The sequence below is a fragment of the Zea mays genome, chromosome 2 (genome assembly GCF_902167145.1).
Source record: "Zea mays cultivar B73 chromosome 2, Zm-B73-REFERENCE-NAM-5.0, whole genome shotgun sequence".
In the NCBI taxonomy this organism is placed as follows: Eukaryota; Viridiplantae; Streptophyta; class Magnoliopsida; order Poales; family Poaceae; genus Zea; species Zea mays.
In genome coordinates, this window is record NC_050097.1 from 229,524,382 (window position 1) to 229,546,174 (window position 21,793).

The 21,793-nt window shown below is 44.0% G+C and overlaps 1 protein-coding gene and 1 long non-coding RNA gene across 4 annotated transcripts; both read left to right on the forward strand.

The window, feature by feature from the left end:
- The first annotated feature begins 2,070 nt into the window (after positions 1-2,070).
- On the forward strand, positions 2,071-5,616 carry LOC103648020 (uncharacterized). 3 transcript variants are annotated; one of them, XR_002749982.2, is made up of 4 exons: positions 2,071-2,560; positions 2,631-4,348; positions 4,657-4,841; positions 5,153-5,616. It is a non-coding gene; the product is annotated as an uncharacterized lncRNA (long non-coding RNA). The 3 variants fall into 3 exon arrangements; XR_563183.3 differs by having other exon boundaries at positions 2,082-4,348; positions 5,153-5,282; positions 5,373-5,616; XR_563182.3 differs by having other exon boundaries at positions 2,082-4,348.
- Positions 5,617-11,301: 5,685 nt separating this feature from the next.
- Positions 11,302-14,574, forward strand: LOC103648019 (serine carboxypeptidase-like 45). The gene is made up of 10 exons (XM_008672520.3): positions 11,302-11,836; positions 11,986-12,087; positions 12,266-12,361; positions 12,736-12,828; positions 12,954-13,036; positions 13,142-13,423; positions 13,511-13,638; positions 13,740-13,832; positions 13,934-14,051; positions 14,142-14,574. Exons 1-10 carry the CDS (start codon positions 11,548-11,550, stop codon positions 14,295-14,297), a joined length of 1,440 nt encoding a protein of 479 aa, XP_008670742.1. The 5' UTR covers positions 11,302-11,547; the 3' UTR covers positions 14,298-14,574.
- The last annotated feature ends 7,219 nt before the right edge of the window (positions 14,575-21,793 follow it).

The window sequence follows — 21,793 nt, forward strand, 5'->3', positions numbered from 1 at the left end:
TTTTACGTCACTTCCCCTCATGCACTATGGGACGATGCAGAAGGCAAACACTGAGCGGTTGATGTCGAGAGTATATATAACACTACACTATTTCAAACATGCAGTAGCGCGATGGATAAACATGCAGTAGCGCGATGGATAAACAGGCACACACACACACTCTCCGAGAATAATAGAGAGGGGCGCCGCCTGCTGGGACTGGGAGAAATACAAAACTCTCGTCGATGCTTGTTGGCTCTTGCGCCTGTTGCTTTGCTTCTCGTTCTCCAGCGCGCACAGTATCGGCAGCCTCCTCTACTACGTGCGTAGGACTACAATACATGCACGCACGCACAGTGACACAGGCGAGCACGCGCAGCGGCGCCGAGCCGGCCAGAGACGCAGCCCGCCCGCGGCAGGCACAGCACAGGTGACAGCACCGGCCTGGGTGCACTCTCTCTCTCTCACACACACACGGTGTACTAGGTGCAGCGCGAACAGCAGATGTAGTAGGGGCAGAGTCGCTGTCGAGGACACAGGACTGTAGTCACTGCCTATGCCACGACGCCAAGCCAAATTCTCAAAGAGCATACACGTCAGAGAGAGAACAGAGTGAGAGAGAGAGAGAGAGAGGACAAAAGGCATATATCCAAACACGTATCCCTACTCGTGCATGCACTGCTAACTGAAGCCAGCTGCAGGGTACGTAGGCTTTAATTTCTAGCCCCACTACGTAGGGATTGCTTAAATTATAAGACGGGTCTATGTTATATATATGTCTAGTTCTACGCTCCATATACAGTTGGATGTGTGCATGAGTATGGTTTATCTGTTGTTTATATAGTAATTGTTTGTATAAAATCATTTATTCTTAAATTTTTTTTAAAAAAAATGCACAGTACAAATCAAACGTGTGTGTCACCTAAGTCACACTAATGGAACGGGCTGCATTATCAACACTCGGTAAAGCGCTAAACACTTGATAAAGAGTCGTATTTCAGGAGTGTCACCACCGCTTGTGTATATATGTATTACCATCAGCCTGCGTTATGCCACCGGGAGCAATATACTAGTACCGCGCTTTTTTTTTTGAATCTGTACGTACGGTACGTGCGTTAGTGGGTATTGGGTAATACACTCACTTATGCAGTCATGACATGCGTTGGCTCGCAGACCAGCCTTTGCTTTGTTTTAGTAGATAGAAGGTTGCCCGAAGCGAATCCGGCCGGGAACAGACCACGCCGACGATCGCGCGCCGTGGTCCATCGGTGGGAAAAAAAATTGGTGCAACCCGCTGCAAACCAGAATGTTTGCAGCCCCTCACAAAAAAAAAGTTTGACCTCACCCGCAGCAGCGCTCTAAAAAAAGAGATTTGGCCCCACCCGCAGCAGCATTAACACAACTAAAACATTATCTGGTGAACCTACAGGTGTGGTCAATCCTCTTTTTTTGTGAGGGACTGCAAACATTCTAGTTTGCAGCCGTCTGCACCAATTTTTTTTCCCGATATTTGGTGGATCTACAGGGTCAGTCCTCTTTTTTTTTGCGAGGGACTGCAAACAGCACCAAATTTTTTTCCCCCATCGGTGGCGTCGTCGCTAGTGTATTGTATGCGACACTGAGTCTGTGACGCATTCAGGAGGGAATTTTAATTTGTTCCCATGCAAGTCCAAACAAACCAATGCAATATTCATGTCCAAGCGCGCGGACGCAGGCGGCAGGTCCTCCTTACACACACACACACACACGATGACACCATCAGAGACAGACAGACGAATAGACGATCAGTCGTCTGTATCTGTCTGCAATTCCAATTCTGCAGCATGCGAATAAAAATGTACAGTACAATGTAAGAAAGAATGTAACGTACACGCACAGCTAGCATGCCGAGAGGAAGGAGCGTTGCACGAGGACTAATAAGTCATGACATGACATTTCCTATATTACAAAGCCGGTAAGAAACGGGCTCTCTGGTGGTGTCCACGTCAGTAATTTCAATATCAGCCGCACGATCCGGCGTCAACGGCCACAGAACGCATGAAACCAAAATCCAGCAACGTCCGCTTCCAAATCTCCACGAGTGCACGGGAATCTTCCGGAGAGCACTGAGGGGATCGTGTCAAATCTCCACCGTTCCACCCCGTCCCGCCGTCCGCATGCTCCTGCTGCCGCCTCACCGCCGTCATGTTCTCTATGGCGCTCCCGCTGGCTCTCACGCTCCGCCTCAGCCTGCCATTGCCACCACCGTCTTGCCCGCTGCCCCGCCGCCGCTCGCAGGCTCCTCCGCCCCATTCTCGGGATCTGGTGTTGGGTCACCTCCTCCAGCTCCGGCTATGCTTCGTCGTCCGTGCCCTCCCCGTCCCTCGTCGCGTTCGGGTGGGCCCCGCCCATGACTCTCACGATGTCACTCCTCGGCTCCTCGCCCCCTCCGCGCACAGCAGTGTCAGCGTCTTCAGGTGCCTCTTCGTTGCGGTGCTGGTGCCAACCGCGGAGCAAGACGGAGACTGCGAGGGACGTTGATTCGGATGCTTCAGTACGCGCGAGGGCTGGGCTGGGCGACCTGGGTTGATGCTTCGAAAAGGTATGAGCCATTCTCCTCCTCCCTACAACCTTCATCTTCTCCGAAACTTTTACTGAATGTGACATCGCAGCGCCAGATCCATCCTAAAGAGTTATAGCTTCATACGAAAAAACAGGTTAGTTCCTCTTTATTTTTTAGAACGGGCACTTACAATACCATTTTTTCACTGTGAAGAAAAGGGACAAAAAGGGATTCTCACCTGAACAGCAGATTACTAGATCAGATACGGACTGGTGATGTTGACTAAATTAATTACTATAAAGTACGCCATCGTCGTTGCCTGGAAGCTAGAAAGAAATCAGTTTATACTAACTCAAAACGAATAATATATATAATGCACATTTAACTAACTAAAAAAAGATAGAAAGACTTCAGCTCACCAACATATACGGTATCTGCATCTGTGAATAATATATATGATGCACATTTAACTAACTCAAAAAAGAGAGAAAGACTTCAGCTCACCATCGTATACGGTATCTGCATCTGTGTTCTACATATGTAGGCTGAGAAGTAAACTAAAAGTTTCTACAATATAGAACAATTATTAGGAACATAGAAAATATGGTATGAGGAAATATGTGAAACATTGTGCACAAGAAACGTTTATTCTGGTGATGGGTGTAATTGGATCACCACCTCTATTGTCATGCATACATTAGTTGTTAATATTGATGTTTCTTATCAATAAATCTATTCAATGTCAAAACATGATTTAACCACAACTCCTAAAATTATGAAGGTACTCCTCATGCCCGACATGTATGCAGGGACAATATCATATATGTAGCTATTATTTTTTTATTTGCATGGCTGGCAAATGGTTTGTAGCTATACCAAATTTGCATGAAAAAGAAAAAAACTAAAATTTATCATACTCATAACTGTCATACTTATTATGTATGATTAGATTTGTCATTAAACAATTTACAAAGCATGTCTGATCATACATGTTAAGATCAAAGTTCAAAATCTGTTATATATGGTATAATACCTCTGAGAGGATAACGACTATTACAACATCTTTATATTCTTAACATGTATGAATTCGATAATTGACATGGTACTATGTCTTTTATAAAATTTGTCACTCCCAGGGCTGTTATAATACAATATTGTTAACATGTAAATTTAAAATATAATTTTTCAAAGCTGTTACAAGTTACATAACATCTTTGACATTATAACAACTTAAAATCTTAACATCAAAGTCAGTAGCTGACTAGCTGGTTTATTGCCCGAGGTCCTACTTCATAATCATATGAAATCAACTTCTATCATGCTATGCTACTTGGGGCCTATTTGGTTTGTTGAGATTCTTAGAATCTAGCACAAAAAATCATAATATGCCAAACATGTCTCATTTTGTATCTAGATTCTAGACAAAAATCTGAGTATCCAACTACACCTTGATAATATAAGATAATGGGCACATTATCCAAAGCTAAAATCCCATGCCTACCAAACGACACCTTGGAAAGATATCGTGCTTAAGTTTTGTAATGCAGATTCAATATAACAAGCCAAAATTGTATAGTATACCAAGTTAACAACTCACAAAGACCTTAAATTGTGATAAACCGGTTCAAATTGATGTCTTGTGCATGTGTTCAATATATGTGGTCTTTTCTCAATATATATGTTTATGTACATTATTATTCACTTACTAATTTGTTATCCTAACTGATTCTGATTGCCTGTTATCCTAACCGATTCTACATGCCTGCTCATCTCGCTGGACGAATGCATCTTCAATTTAGCAAAGATTATGACACTTAATGACAACAGGTATGGTCAAATAACATAAGCGCCCTGCACGCCCCTCCCCCTTTATTGTTAACCTATTGATCCTCATATTACCTTTTTTCTTGCTATATTCTTATAAATACTTTCTTCTGTTATCTAAAGCAACACTTTGAACCATGTAAACACCTCGATTCAACAATATAAATATATCAGCTAAATATTCACTTTATTTACACATGACTACATGATTGCAACAATTATTACGAATCATTAACTGAAAATGTGTTGGAAGCATGCTGACTGCTTGACAATTCTCAGAGCCGACTCTATTGTTTCTTCATGCATTTCAGAAAAAGCAGGAGGCTCTGAAGCAGCTGAGGAAGAGCCTAACCTTCACCCTTCAAAGATATATAGAAATGAGTAGATGGCCTCCAATCACTTCCTCATTTTTAATGTATTTCAAATGTTCTTGGTACTACAGCAAGCTCATGGTACTTTAATCCTCAATTCCTGAAGCACAGGTCTACTACAGCAGGTACAACAAGATAGGATAGAAGACAATACCTTGCAACACTGGCTGTTCCTTTCTCTTTTTTTTGTTTTTTCCCGTTCACAAATATGCTTCTCTGTAGTCGTAATTTTACAGTTAGCTACAATAATCTAATAACATAGCAATTCCATAATTTGAGCCGAAGTTGTGGTTGAAGCCTGTACTTATCATTATTTTCCATATATACACAACTAATACAGAATATGACACCACAAAAAGTATTCTTCAAGAGAACTAAATAGATATTTGCACTAACACTTGCTCTTGTCTCATCCAAAATTTGACATTATCTGAAGGTTACAAAACAGTGAGCTACAACTGATACAACCCACTGCAACCGAAGAAGAAATTCAGAATTCCTAGCCACCAAACTACGAAGACAAAAATGTCGAGGAGTTGCTTTATATAGATCCAGACATGTTTCCTGTAATCACTGTCACCTGCTCCTATATTCCACTTCTTTTGTACATCAACAATGTGATATACTGCATCTTTTTTTTCTCTTTTGTGATGCAGCCACAAGGTTATAGATGCACTGTCACTATTCACGCATTATACAAGATATATAGCAGATGGTGGTTCCCATTTTGCACCACTCATCAAGAGCAACAACACTTTTGGAGAGATGTATCTGTATAAATATAAACCAGCTGTTGGACTATTTCTGATCTGTATATATTGAAGCAGCGCCTAGAAACATATTGTTACCAGCTCTTGGTGCACACTACTTTAATACTACTTAATATGTATTATAGTCTCAGTTCACTCTCCAGCTGACATAAATGCTACAATTCCATTGACAGCTGCTGCCAAAAAAGCTTGCATTTGGCCTGATACTTATGCACTCATGTCCTGAATAACGATTATTCTACATGTGCAAGTGTTCATGACATAGCATCAAGTTTTACATGCTTATAAAACAAGATTTTACACCATAATTTCACACGCGCCCATGGGCGCGCTCCATACACTAGTGACATATACCCGTAGTGATTTGGAAGAGAGAGAGAGAGAGGTCAGTCATCCATGCAGATTTGGATAGGATTTGAGATGACAGGGTTTTGCAGCACATCTACGTGTAAAAACACCAGGCTTCCTAAAGCAGAAATACGTTTTTTAATTTTTAGATATCATATTTGACTATTTATCTTATTCACTTTTTCACACAAATAACAAATAAAAAGGTTATTGTTAAAGTATCTTCAAGGACGATACAATAAGTCATAACAAAATAAATAATATTTACACCAGCTTTTGAATCAAACACAGTCTATTAAATAAGGGCAACATATCTAGTGTGAAAAGAATTAAAGTGTTCACATCAAATTTTGCCAATCCGATCTATTGTCTGAGGGAGGCCAAGTATAATCCTACAGTCGACGGCGTGGGGATTGTGTACTCCTATCTTAGTACAAGTTACTATAATTAATTAAAATACATGACCTAGCTAGCAGCCTTAATTATCGTATCTCTTATCTTATTTTAAGCTCCACTCTATAAGGTGTCTACTCCTAAAAAGCACAAGTTTCGTATATCATGTGCCGTGTGTCACATGCGAAGCATCTGTTTTTATCCACCCATATCTCACCTAACAACTAGACCGTTACCTCCAGACGGGTCATAAGAAAACACCCAAGTCCAAGATGACGCGAACGTACCCACACGCAACGCAGTACTCCCGGACGATACTATCTCTATACTCTTTTAAAGCACGAGTTTTGTGCGTGCGCCATGTGTCACATACGAAGCGCGTAGATATGTTTCTTGTCCCTCACGTCTCAACTAACAATGAGGTCGTTACCTCCTAGATGGGCTATGAGAAAACTCTCAAGCCCAATATGAAATAAAGTCACATGCAGCGCTCCTGGATAGTACCACGTCACTAGCTGAAGTAGGACGAGCGGCCGAGCGAGCTATAAAAAAGGGTATGTATTCTTTTCAACTCATACATTTTGCAGTATACATAGTTTAATATCTGGTATGTGGGCTATATGTCAAATTTAATTTTAAATTTATTTTTATAGGGAGGTTCTACTTTAGTTTTAAATTTATTTTTATAGGGAGGTTCTACTTTAGTTTTAAATTTATTTTTAAGAGGGTCTATCGCACTGGCTTACCATTAGACCATCGGATATCAAATGATTGTTGCATTATAACATCAAATATGATTGGTGTACCGTTACAACGTACCTATGTTATACTAATATAGTAATATAGTTTACAATGTATATGGCCATATGCATGGTTTTATATTATTTATATAGTAGAGTTTGAAATAGTAGATAGCATCGATAGTCATGAATGAAACCGTCGTGCAGGAATTGGCTGGAATCTTTTTTTATTGGTACTACGACACGTACCAGGAGGGCCTCTGGACTGCTGCTGACAATGCATGCCCTGCCGCGACCTTGGCACTGCCGGCCGCTAGCCGCCGCTGTCATGCCATGCCACCACGGCACATTGTACTGGTCGCTCGGTGCCTCACCCAACCAATGCAACCTCCACCTGGGATTTTGGAATCTTGGAATCCCAAGACAAGAAAAAAGGGAGCATGCATGCATGTGAGACGTGTGTCGTTCTCGTCTCGGATGGATGAATTATTGCAGCTGCCCTTGGGTCTCTCGTCCTAGCTTGGACGTCCTACTGGGCAATGACATGGCATACATGCATGATACGTACGTACATGTACATCGAGTGGGGGATATGCTAGTAGGACGCCACGGGTGAGAGGAACGACGAAAAGGCCAAGAGAGAAAATAATAATAATTGATGAGTCGACAAAGCAGAGCAGGCTTGTTAAGCAGGTGTTGGATTCATCATCCTCAGATGACGAAGAAGAATTCTTTTTCAATGTCGTGCATTTGGTCATTGATGGAGATCAGTTTGATGAAGAATCGAGACGCCGCAGTTCTGTTCATGGCCGTCAAACTGTTCGACGTAATAGAGAGGAAGGACATGCGAGGCTATATCAAGATTATTTTGCAGATTATCCAACCTATAGCTCAAGTTATTTTAGGCAAAGGTATGGAATCAATTATTCCATGTTGGTTACCTTGAATTGTAATAATTTGATTTGGGTTTGATTAATATATCTATATAGGTTTTGAATGCGGCGTACACTTTTTATACGCATTCTCAATGCTATTGAGCAGCATGGTGAATATTTTGTTCAAAAAAGAAACGCAACAGGAAAGCTTGGGTTATCTAGTTTGCAGAAGGTTATTGCTGCTTTTTTGGATGCTAACTTATGGAATGACAACTGATGCTACAGATGATTACATTCACATTGGTGATTGGTGAGAGTATTGCTGTTGAAAGTCTATGAAGGTTTGTCACAACTATTGTTCAAGTTTTTGGAGATGAGTACTTGAGAGAGCCCGACGAATATGACATTGCTAGATTACTTGCAGTTAATGGGAGTAGATGTTTTACATGTATGCTTGGGTCCATAGATTACATGCACTGGAGGTGGAAAAATTGCCCGTCTGCATTACAAGGTATGTACAGTGGACATGTGCATGAACCTACAATTATACTAGAAGCATGACTTCAAAAGATCTTTGGATTTGGCATGTTTTCTTTGGAATGCCTAGGACGCGTAATGACATCAACGTAAAGCAGATGTGTCCGGTAGCGCTTGGTATGATTTCTAACAGTAATGGAGACCGGTAGTGATTGTCAGTTTTATCTTAGGACTAGTTTGAAGGGGATTTGAGTTTCCAAAATAGCCCTTAGTGAATAAGACGAGTGACTAAAGTTTTTTTAAAAGAGTCAACGGTGTCATATATATTTATGAACGGAGGGAGTATGTTTTTTTTTTGCTATAGTCCACGAGCTAAATGAAATAGAGTGTCCACGAGCTAAATGAAATAGAGCTTAAGTTGGCGAACGGGGTGAGGCAGCCCTCTTACTCAATATCTTAACGAACTAAGCTAAGGAGCTAGCTTGTTGGGCCAGCTCGAGTTATTACATCCAGCGGTTGTCCTAAATAGCCCCGGGCCCTAATAATGCAACTTCATGTATACGTACTAGCTAGCACAGGATCAGTAAACCACTTCATTAGCAGCGCATCAACAATAGTACCTGCTAGCGCGCAGACTGCAAATTAAAGTAGGTGTTCCAGAAGGCAAGCGATCTCCTCCGGCTTTACTCCAAAAGGCAGCAGCATGAGTTGAAGGTCGCCAAGGCCCTACCTATATGAATTAATATTCGAATGAAATAAAATTTAGGTTTAGATGAAGCACTTTTAGAGAAGTGATCTCAGTTTAGACGACTGAAATCGTCTAACCGGAGACCCCCTCCATAGAACATCCGCTGCAGTTTTCAGGCTTTGCGTAGTACTTACTACTACTCTTAAAGCCTGGGAGAGCATGTGGGCCGGGACGGCCACAACACACGCCTTACCTTAGATTTAATTTATATGTGGCGCCATCTTTTTAGACACCGAGACGTCCCCTTGCGCTTGAGCGTGATTAGTTTTTGTCCTAAAGCTGGGAGCAGCTTGTGTTAGCTCAATAATTGCACGGGGTTGCCTGCCTGTTCATCCTTTTCATAACACAGCAGGGGCTTGTCGTCCCTCTAGCTTTGTAAGTAGCATTGTGTAACTGCCGGCTGCTGTGTTACCGGCAGAGTTTCTTGATGCACGCGTAGCTTGTGAAGATCCCGTTTCTTCTTTATGGTTCGGGTGGGGAATCTTGGTGTTCGCATCTGTAATACTGTTTCCTTCCTGAAAATTTGCGAGACAGTGGTCTCAGCAGCGCTAAAAGCCAATCAATCACTCAGGCAGTCAGCCAGCCAGCCTCGCTGCCGTCGCAACACAGAGTCAGAGAGATAGATAGATAGATGCTCGACGGACAAGACCCCTGGGCAAGAAACCAAAGGCGTGGTACCAGACAGACAGAAGCCGGATGTCGCTCCACGGAAAAAACAGGCGCTCGCGTCCATTTGCAAACCGTAATTAGCGCAGGGTCACATGCCACTCCAGACCACCACGGCCTTTTGCCTCTGCACTCACTCCTGCCCCTTCCTGTCCGTGTGCCTTTTGCCTCCTGCCTGCCCTCTGGGTTATACTTACTAGCCGGATGCATGTGTCGTTGTACGCGCTACATTCTTCTGTACCGTACAGATGAAATTCCATGATTATTAACTTTCAGAGTTTTTTTTTCCTTCTTCTTCAGTGCTCTAGAAAGGTTTGTTCAAGTAAAATTAACACAGACTGTATTTTCATCAGTTTGTATTTTTCATCTTCGGTACTTATTACATCCTGTATAACTTCAACTATGATGCCGTTATGTTTACTTTTTACTCTCTTTTTTTTCGTCTGTTTGTTTCTAGGGCCACTTCCTAGGTTCTAAGCAGCCACGTGAACACAGCAACTGTATAACTTCAACTATGCTGCCGTTATGTCTGTTGAAAGGCGTGCCGTGACGTGGACGAAATGCGCCCCACACCCACGGTTGCTTCAACTTCAACGGTTCAACCCCACCCACAATTCTGGCCGAACTTCAGTGTGGCATGTAGCTAAAAGCCTAAAACACACACTCTTTAAAATATATGGGATTTTTATTTCCCGTTCCTGTGGTTGTGAATGCAACTAGTCGATGGAACACTTGAATAGTTTTCTTCTCACAGAGAAACTAGTAGTCGATGGAAGGAAACAATTGGTCACATTGGCCTGTGTGAATCATGACGCTGACAAGCGGGGACGAAGTCCCCACCACTTACTTACTGCGCAGAGGGCGAGCAGCCGGATAAACGAAAGCGCAACTGTGGAAGCCCTAAAGGCCTACTTTCTGTAATGCACCAAAGGCTTTTGCCCCCCTTGGGCCCATCTTGTCCCTCTCGACGCGCGCGCTTTCATGTCATGTGATGACCTGCTAAACAATTTGTTCACGGCTCAGGTCAGGCATATTTCTCCAAACGTACTCTAGTGGTGTGATTTAAAACTGGTGGGCAGAACATTAAGGCCTACTTTAGGTACTCTAGTAATAAATGTGATTGGAGTGAATTGAGATGTATTGAGAGAATATTTGATCTATTAGGGATTTACATCTTTTTCAATCCCACCAAAACACTCTAATCCCAAAGTATCCAAACTAGGCCTAAAAGAAAAAGGAATTTGAGAAAGTCAATGTCCATCCGGTGCAAAAAAAGCTCCGTTCGCTGCGACTTACTGTGGCTTTAATCTGACTGTGGTTACGATGCTTACCTTGTTCGTCAAACTAGGCACATGGGGCTGCTCCGCTGCTGCATCATCTTAATCCTGAACCCAATCGACGTTCAGAGAAAAAAAAATGGGAAGCGTTAAGCAACTGTTGCTCCAACCCTTAACTTAATCCTGATCACATGTGACTGCATCTATGTTTGTTTAGAGAGGACTGACAAACCACGCCAACAGCCCTAACAAAGCGTACCTTTCATCTCCTTTTCCCCTGCTACTGCTATATATATTTTCCGTCCTCTCCAGCTCCAAGGCCAAGCACAGGCCCTCCCTCCCTCCCTTCCCTGCATCCGCCACTCCCACTCTCTCCCTCCCCACCTCCTCCTCGTCCCGTTGAATCATTCAGCTTTTGAAACTATTTTTTTGTGCTCTCAAGGCAAAAGAGCACACTTAACTCTTCCACGCCTGTCTCTCTCTCTCTCCCTCTCCAGTCACACACACACTATCTCTGTCCATCGGCCGATCGGCGGCATGGCCACGCCATTAGCTCCAGCGAGCTCCTTCATTACCAGGCCACTGGCGCTGGCGCTAGTGCTCGTCGCGGCCGCGCTCTGCCGTCCGGCTTCCTGCGCAGCCGCCGCGGCCGCCGCGGACAGGATCACGCGGCTCCCCGGGCAGCCGGAGGTGAGCTTCGGCCAGTACTCCGGCTACGTCGGCGTGGACGGCGACGGCGGCGGCAAGCGGGCCCTGTTCTACTACTTCGTGGAGGCCGATGCCCCCGACCCTGCCTCCAAGCCTCTCGTCCTCTGGCTCAACGGCGGTGAGTTCTCTTCTTTGCAGCTCTTGTTCGACATTTTTTTTCTTTCTCTCTTGGTGATGAAAGAGGAAATCCTTGCTCGATCCAAGTTTTTTTTTTGTCATCTACCCGTCCGATCTTTGCTCTTTCTGAGATTCCTTCTGGTCCTGTAGGGCCTGGGTGCTCGTCGCTGGGCGTAGGGGCCTTCTCAGAGAACGGGCCGTTCCGGCCTAGTGGGCAGGTGCTGGTGAAGAACGAATACAGCTGGAACAAAGGTACGTACGTACGTACGTATCGTACGGTGAATGTGCATCCCTTTGCTTGCTGCCCGTTCCAATTCCTTCACTGCATTCTCTGTCTCTGTTCTTGCTGGTGGTTTTTGGTGTGAGTTTTTAGTGCTGTTTCTTGCTTGCTCAAAAAAGAAAAAGAAAAATAAAAACATGGAAACTGCAGAGGCCAATGTGATATACCTGGAGACGCCGGCTGGCGTTGGCTACTCATACTCTGCCGACGCTGCCTACTACCAGGGCGTGGATGACAAGATGACAGGTACTTGCTCGGAATGCTCAATCTACATGCTTGCGTTGCGGCCTAGTTAGCTTTTATCACTGTTCATCAGTTACATTACAGTCTGCTCCTAGCAGTGCTGTTTGCTGCAGCAAGAGCGAAGCATAAAAAAACAGCGATTTTTTTTGTTTGTTTTGCGCTGAAGAAAAATGGTGGTGGTGGTGTGTGTAAGAAAAGTGACACGCAAGGAGGGGAGGGGAGGAGAGGGGCATGCTGCCATGCTCTCTATCTTTTTGTTTGAGCAGTAGCAGTACGTAGCAGCGGCAGCAGTGCGTGTGACTGGGAGTGATGATGATCCCTTCTAACTTTCTCCACCACCTCTGCACTGCATGCACGTCTGGTCTGGACCAATGAAGCCATGGACAACATGGTGTTCCTGCAAAGGTGGCTCCAAAAGTTCCCACAGTACAGGGGCAGGGACCTGTACATCGCCGGAGAAAGCTACGCAGGTAGGAGGACAGGGAGTATATACAATATACACAGCTATCATTCAGCTAGCATGGTCGTTGTTTCGATCGAGAAACATGCTATTAATTAACGCTGCCTCTGTTTCGGTTTCGGGAATGCTATGCAGGGCACTACATCCCGCAGCTCGCCGAGGCCATGGTGGAGTTCAACAACAAGGAGGAGAGGATCTTCAACCTCAAAGGCGTCGCCGTAAGCAACCCTGAACCCTGGACCTGTCTCTGCACTGAAACTCTGCTCGTTCTTTGCCTCTGATCTGACGATGGGCATCGGCCGTCGGTCCGTGAACCGAATCAGCTGGGCAACCCGGTGCTGGAGTTCGCGACGGACTTCAACTCCCGCGCCGAGTACTTCTGGTCGCACGGCCTCATCTCCGACGCCACGTTCCGCGCCTTCACCTCCGCCTGCAACTACTCCCGCTACGTCGCCGAGTACTACGGCGGCGCGCTGTCGCCGCTGTGCGCCAGGGTGATGAACCGGGTGACGCGCGAGACCAGCCGCTTCGTCGACAAGTACGACGTCACGCTCGACGTCTTCCTCTCGTCCGTGCTCTCCCAGTCCAAGACCCTCTCGCCGCACGTACGTATTATACGCCGTCTCGTCTGTCTGCCCTGACGAACAAGAAGAAGAAGAATCGACTCTGATGCGGAAATGGAATGCGCGCAGGAGCAGGTCGGGCAGCGGGTCGACGTGTGCGTGGAGGACGAGACGGTGAGGTACCTCAACCGGCGGGACGTGCAGGCGGCGCTGCACGCGAGGCTCGTCGGCGTCGACAAGTGGGCGGTCTGCAGCAGGTATCCTATCCATTCGGCTCGACACAGCTGCACAGCCTGCAAGTGCGACCGGTTCGGTTCCGTCTGAAGGAGACATGGCTAACGTCCCGCTTCTGCTGCAGCGTTCTCCAGTACGAGCTGCTCAACCTGCAGATCCCGACCATCAACGTCGTCGGATCGCTCGTGAGATCCGGGATCCGAGTGCTGGTTTACAGGTATAGCATGCGTATGAATTATGAAAAGGGTTGTTTGAGATTTGCAAGTGCAGCAAAGGTTCTAACATTCAGCATTGTTTCTTGTTTTTTTTTTTTGGCAGCGGCGACCAGGACTCGGTGATCCCTCTCACGGGGAGCCGGACCCTGGTACAGAGCTTGGCGCGTGGCATGGGGCTCAAGACCACCACCCCCTACAGAGTCTGGTTCGAAGGGCAGCAGGTGATGAAACGCCTTAGAACTTTGGCTTTGCCAGTGCATCTAGCTGCAGACTGAACATCTTCACTGTGGCATCTCATTCTCCCTGCGCAGGTTGGAGGATGGACACAGGTGTACGGAGGCGGCGCGCTGTCCTTCGCCACCGTCAGAGGCGCCTCCCACGAGGCGCCCTTCTCGCAGCCCGGCCGGTCGCTCGTGCTCTTCCGAGCGTTCCTGCAGGGCCAGCCTCTGCCCGAAACCTTCTCGTGATGAGCAATGGCTGGCTGGCTGGCTCTGGTGCGGCTCTTGATCTGAAGGCAAGTCACTGGTTTCCTGGACGCAGCAGCTCTTCTGCGCGTGCGAGGGGGTGGGTTTTGCACTCTAGTAAACTGTAAGAAGGTGTTCCGGTGTGTTCGCTGTTTCTTCAGCATCCAAGGCTCGGCAATTGTCTAGAGAAGTGGAAAGAATTCGTCTCTCGTCTGCGTGTGTTCGTTTTTGTCTGTAAATGTTCTGCTAGTGCTGCAAGAACATTGCATATTCTTGGACACGAAGAGTGGGAAAAAAACACACACACACACACGAAGAAAACAAGTGTTGGCAAACCGGCAGGCAATGATGCCCAAGAAAAGCTATACGGCAGGTGCCATGAGATCGGCAGAGACGAACACCTGTAAATGCAGGCATGAAGAAGCAAAAGCACCTGGAAGGGGCGGCAGCGGCACCATGAGAGCCCCCGCCGCCCGGTCCACCGATTCACGTCCGTGTCCATGATCCTAGGATAGGTGCCACCGTTTCAGACTTCGAGTAAAGGCGTTCTCTCGGCCATCGATTCCACGGAGCGCGGCAGGAAGAGCTAGCTGGCATGTGACGGTCTGATGGCCGTCTTTCTGCACTGCCTCTGAATCGGGAGCACCGGACGGACAATGATGGCTGGCTATGAGGTTGTAGTTGTACAGGGAGACGGGTGGGTCTTCCAGGAGTAAAGGGGACTCCAGCAGAGGAGACGAGCCAGCCACGCATGAGCGCTAGGGTAGGGTGCTCGAAAGTTTCAGCAGATAGGATAGGATGGAACATAGGCTGTGGTAAGCATCTCTAGCAGTTCCAAAAAAAATCCCTAAAAATCAATTAAGGATGTTATTAACCGAAAATCATGCTCCAACAATCTCATAAATGAGGTCCCAAATATATCAACTTCGTAAATATTCTTCTTTGTTTAGTCCCCAGACTTATGGAGTTGTCTAGCATTCTCGATAGCCTATTTCGTATTTTCAATCGCACCATAAAATCACTTGTATACCATCGAGTTCGCGCTCATGTAAAAATGATTCACTTTGAATAATTTGAGTTGTGGATTTCGGGGGTGAGGAAGATGGACCAATATGAATATATAGCCTCCTTCCATGACAAAAGTTTTTTGGTGTAATACCCAATTTGTAAAAAAATATAAAAGGTGAAATTATTTCCTTTATACATATGTGTTGTCTCTACCACTAAATTGTACATCATGATGGAGTTTTGCTTGTTTGTGCACTTGATAATAAAAATAATAATAACATAAATATAATAATGAGATGGAAATTTGAATTTAAAACAAAGGTGCATTTTAGGGAATTGCAAAAAAATATAAATAAAATAGGGGATAAATATTATGCAACACAAAATAAATTTATAAATAAATAAATGTATCACATTTTGGGCATGTCCAAACTGTACTTTTAATCTGAGGATAATTTATCACAGGATTTGAATTTGAAATTTAAATTCAAAATAAGAAGGAAAAACAAAACAGAAAAGAATCTATACTACTTATTAAGAAGGTAAGAGTAGTCTGCCGTTCTGCCCTCCCGCAAAAAAAAAAATCAAACCATGGCTACTCAAGGATCGAACCTTGGATCTATTAAGCAGAATGCCTAGCCTTCCACCCTCTAACCAATGTGATTCATGTTGAATAGCGTACAACTTCAACTAAGACGTCTTTTGTGTTTAACCTGCCGTCCACTCTGTATGTTCACTGAGTCTAGAAAAATATTTATAGCTTGGCCCCTGATCTTTTTGGAAAATGGGACGCAGTCCAGGAAATAAAGAAAATAGGGAAAAGGAGTTTAGAAATTGATTTTTAGTTTAAAAATAATTGCAGAAACCCATTTAATTCATGGAAATTTCATATTAAATCCAAATGAGTTCATTCCAATTTCTATAATTCTATAATATTATTTTTATCACATAATACCTCTGTTTTGTCATGAAAACAACAATAGAATTGATTTCCTAATTAATCCTATATCAAATACATAGAAACTTTTGAACACAATAAGATACCAATTTGAAATTTATCAATTGAGAATCATACCAATTGAAAAACTCTTTTAAAATTAGGTGGTGGTGCGGTCCTTTTGCTTTGGGCTAATACTTTCTCCCCCTTTGGCATGAATCGCCAAAAACGGAGTCATTAGAGCCCTTGGAATTACTCTCTCCCCCTTTGGTCATAAATAAATGAGTGAATAATATACCAAAGTAGAAGAGTGATCTCTCCTCCAAAGATGGAGAGTTGCTCAGAGCGACGGCGAAGGATGAGTTACGAAGTTGAAGCCTTTGTCTTCGCCGAAGACTCCAATTTCCCTTTCAATACACCTATGACTTGGTTTGAAATAGACTTGAAAACACATTAGTCATAGCATATAAAAGAGATATGATCAAAGGTATACTTATGAGCTATGTGTGCAAATCAACAAAAGAAGTTCCTAGAATCAAGAATATTTAGATCATGCCTAAGTTTGTTAAAGGTTTGTTCATCTAGTGGCTTTGTAAAGATATCGGCTAATTGATCTTTAGTATTAATGTAAGCAATCTCGATATCTCCCTTTTGTTGGTGATCCCTAAGAAAATGATACTGAATGGCTATGTGTTTAGTGCGGCTATGCTCGACGGGATTGTCCGCCATGCGGATTGCACTCTCATTGTCACATAGAAGAGGGACTTTGGTTAATTTGTAACCATAATCCCTAAGGGTTTGCCTCATCCAAAGTAGTTGCGCGCAACAATGTCCTGCGGCAATGTACTCGGCCTCAGCGGTAGAAAGAGCTACGGAATTTTGCTTCTTTGAAGCCCAAGACACCAAGGATCTTCCCAAGAACTGGCAAGTCCCCGATGTGCTCTTCCTATTAATTTTACACCCTACCCAATCAACATCGGAATAACCAATCAAATCAAAAGTGGATCCCCTAGGATACCAAAGCCCAAACTTAGGAGTATAAACTAAATATCTCAAGATTCGTTTTACAGTCGTAAGGTGAGCTTCCTTAGGGTTAGCCTGGAATCTTGCACACATGCATACGGAAAGCATAATATCCGGTCGAGATGCACATAAATAGAGTAAAGAGCCTATCATCGACTGGTATACCTTTTGATCCACGGATTTACCTCCTTCGTCGAGGTCGAGATGCCCATTGGTTCCCATGGGTGTCTTGATGGGTTTGGCATCCTTCATCCCAAACTTGTTTAGAATATCTTGAGTATACTTCGTTTGGCTTAAGAAGGTGCCCTCTTGGAGTTGCTTCACTTGAAATCCTAAGAAATACTTCAACTCCCCCATCATAGACATCTCGAACTTTTGTGTCATGATCCTGCTAAACTCTTCACATGTAGACTCGTTAGTAGACCCAAATATAATATCATCAACATAAATTTGGCATACAAACAAGTCATTTTCAAGAGTTTTAGTGAATAAAGTAGGATCGGCCTTGCCGACTTTGAATCCATTAGTGATAAGGAAATCCCTAAGGCATTCATACCATGCTCTTGGGGCTTGCTTAAGCCCATAAAGCGAGAGTTTATACACATGGTTAGGGTACTCACTATCTTCAAAGTCGGGAGGTTGCTCAACATAGACCTCTTCCTTGATTGGTCCATTGAGGAAGGCACTTTTCACGTCCATTTAGTAAAGCTTAAAGCCATGGTAAGTAGCATAGGCCAATAATATACGAATTGACTCAAGCCTAGCTACGGGTGCATAGGTTTCACCGAAATCCAAACCTTCGACTTGGGAGTATCCCTTGGCCACAAGTCGAGCTTTGTTCCTTGTCACCAGACCATGCTCATCTTGCTTGTTGCGGAAAACCCACTTGGTTCCTACAACATTTTGGTTAGGACGTGGAACTAAATGCCATACCTCATTCCTAGTGAAGTTGTTGAGCTCCTCTTGCATTGCCACCACCCAATCCGAATCTTGAAGTGCTTCCTCTATCCTGTGTGGCTCAATAGAGGAAACAAAAGAGTAATGCTCACAAAAATGTGCAACACGAGATCTAGTGGTTACCCCCTTATGAATGTCGCCGAGGATGGTGTCGACGGGGTGGTCTCGTTGGATTGCTTGGTGGACCCTTGGGTGTGGCGGTCTTTGCTCTTCATCCTCCTTGTCTTGCTCATTTGCATCTCCCCCTTGATCATTGCCGTCATCTTGAGGTGGCTCATTTGCTTGATCTTCTCCTTCATCATCTTGAGCCTCATCCTCATTTTGAGTCGGTGGAGATGCTTACGTGGAGGAGGATGGTTGATCTTGTGCATTTGGAGGCTCTTCGGATTCCTTAGGACACACATCTCCAATGGACATGTTCCTTAGCGCGATGCACGAAGCCTCTTCATCACCTATCTCATCAAGATCAACTTGCTCTACTTGAGAGTCGTTAGTCTCATCAAACACAACGTCACAAGAAACTTCAACTTGTCCAGAGGACTTGTTAAAGACTCTATATGCCCTTGTGTTTGAATCATATCCTAGTAAAAAGCCTTCTACAGTCTTAGGAGCAAACTTAGATTTTCTACCTCTTTTAACAAGTATAAAACATTTGCTACCAAAGACTCTAAAATATGAAATATTGGGCTTTTTACCGGTTAGGAGTTCATAAGATGTCTTCTTGAGGATTCGGTGTAGATATAACCGGTTGATGGCGTAGCAGGCGGTGTTGACCGCCTCGGCCCTAAACCAATCCGAAGTCTTATACTCATCAAGCATGGTTCTTGCCATGTCCAATAGAGTTCGATCCTTCCTCTCCACTACACTATTTTGTTGTGGGGTGTAGGGAGAAGAGAACTCATGCTTGATGCCTTCCTCCTCAAGGAAGCCTTCTATTTGAGAGTTCTTGAACTCCGTCCCATTGTCGCTTCTAATTTTCTTGACTCTTAAGCCGAACTCGTTTTGAGCCCGTCTAAAGAATCCCTTTAAAGTTTCTTGGGTATGAGATTTTTCCTGCAAAAAGAATACCCAAGTGAAGCGAGAATAATCATCCACAATAACTAGACAGTACTTACTCCCGCCGATGCTTATGTAAGCAATCGGGCCGAATATATCCATGTGTAGGAGCTCTAGTGGCCTGTCGGTCGTCATGATGTTCTTGTGTGGATGATGAACACCAACTTGCTTCCCTGCCTGGCATGCGCTACAAATCCTATCTTTCTCAAAATGAACATTTGTTAATCCTAAAATGTGCTCTCCCTTTAGAAGCTTGTGAAGATTCTTCATCCCAACATGGGCTAGTCGGCGGTGCCAGAGCCAACCCATGTTAGTCTTAGCAATTAAGCAAGTGTCGAGTTCAGCTCTATCAAAATCTACCAAGTATAGCTGACCCTCTAACACTCCTTTAAATGCTATTGAATCATCACTTCTTCTAAAGACAGTGACACCTACATCAGTAAATAGACAGTTGTAGCCCATTTGACATAATTGCGAAACGGAAAGCAAATTGTAATCTAATGAATCAACAAGAAAAACATTGGAAATGGAATGGTCCGGAGATATAGCTATTTTACCCAAACCTTTGACCAAACCTTGGTTTCCATCCCCGAATGTGATAGCTCGTTGGGGATCTTGGTTTTTCTCATATGAGGAGAACATCTTCTTCTCCCCTGTCATGTGGTTTGTGCATCCGCTGTCGATGATCCAACTTGAGCCCCCGGATGCATAAACCTACAAAACAAGTTTAGTTCTTGACTTTAGGTACCCAAACGGTTTTGGGTCCTTTGGCATTAGAAACAAGAACTTTGGGTACCCAAACACAAGTTTTGGAGCTCTTGTGTTTGCCCCCAACATACTTGGCAACTACCTTGCCGGATTTGTTAATCAACACATATGATGCATCAAAAGTTTTAAATGAAATATCATGATCATTTGATGCACTAGGAGTTTTCCTTTTAGGCAACTTAGCACAAGTTGGTTGCCTAGAACTAGATGTCTCACCCTTATACATAAATGCATGATTAGGGCCAGAGTGAGACTTCCTAGAGTGAATTCTCCTATTTTTGCTCTCAGGATAGCCGGCAGGGTACAAAATGTAACCCTCGTTATCCTGAGGCATGGGAGCCTTACCCTTATCAAAATTAGACAATTTCTTAGGAGGGGCGTTAAGTTTGACATTGCCTCCCGGTTGGAAGCCAATGCCATCCTTAATGCCAGGGCGTCTCCCACTATAAAGCATACTACGAGCAAATTTAAATTTTTAATTTTCAATTTCATGCTCGGCAATTTTAGCATCTAATTTTGCTATATGATCATTTTGTTGTTTAATTAAAGCCATGTGATCATGAATAGCATCAATGTTAACATCTCTACATCTAGTGCAAATAGTAACATGTTCAACAATAGATGTAGAGGGTTTGCAAGAATTAAGTTCAACAATCTTAGAACGCAATATATCATTTTTATCTCTAAGATCGGAAATAGTAACATTGCAAACATCAAGATCTTTAGCCTTAGCAAGCAATTTTTTATTTTCATCTCTAAGGCTAGCAAGAGAAATGTTCAATTCTTCAATCTTAGCAAGCAAATCATCATCATTATTTCTAAGATTGGGTATTGAAACATTACAAGCCATAAAATCAACCTTAGCTAACAAATTAGCATTCTCATTTCTAAGGTTGTCTATAGTCTTATGATAAGTGCTTAGCTCACTAGATAATTTCTCACATTTTTCAACTTCTAGAGCATAAGCATTTTTAACTTTAACATGCTTTTTGTTTTCCTTGATTAGAAAGTCCTCTTGGGAGTCCAAGAGATCATCCTTCTCATGGATGGCACTAATTAATTCATTTAGTTTCTCTTTTTGTTGCATGTTTAAGTTGGCAAAAAGAGTATGCAAGTTATCTTCCTCATCACTAGCATTTTCATCACTAGAGGATTCATATCTAGTGGAGGATTTAGATTTAACCTTCTTCTTTTTGCCGTCCTTTGCCATGAGGCACTTGTGGCCGACGTTGGGGAAGAGAAGTCCCTTGGTGACGGCGATGTTGGCGACGTCCTCGTCGTCGGAGGAGTCGCTAGAGCTTTCGTCAGAGTCCCACTCACGACAAACATGGGCATCACCACCCTTCTTCTTGTAGTACCTCTTCTTCTCCCCTTCTTGTCGTCACCCCTGTCACTGTCACTAGAAATAGGACATTTTGCTATAAAGTGACCGGGCTTACCACATTTGTAGCAAACCTTCTTGGAGCGGGGCTTGTAATCTTTCCCCTCCTTTGTTTGAGGATTTAGCGGAAGCTCTTGATGACGAGCGCCATTTCCTCATTGTCGAGCTTGGAGGCGTCGATTGGTTGTCTACTTGGTGTAGATTCCTCCTTCTTCTCTTCCGTCGCCTTGAATGCAACCGGTTGAGCTTCGGACGTGGAGGGACCGTCAAGCTCGTTGATCTTCCGTGAGCCCTTGATCATAAATTCAAAGCTCACAAAATTCCCGATTACTTCCTCGGGAGTCATTAGTGTATATCTTGGATTACCAC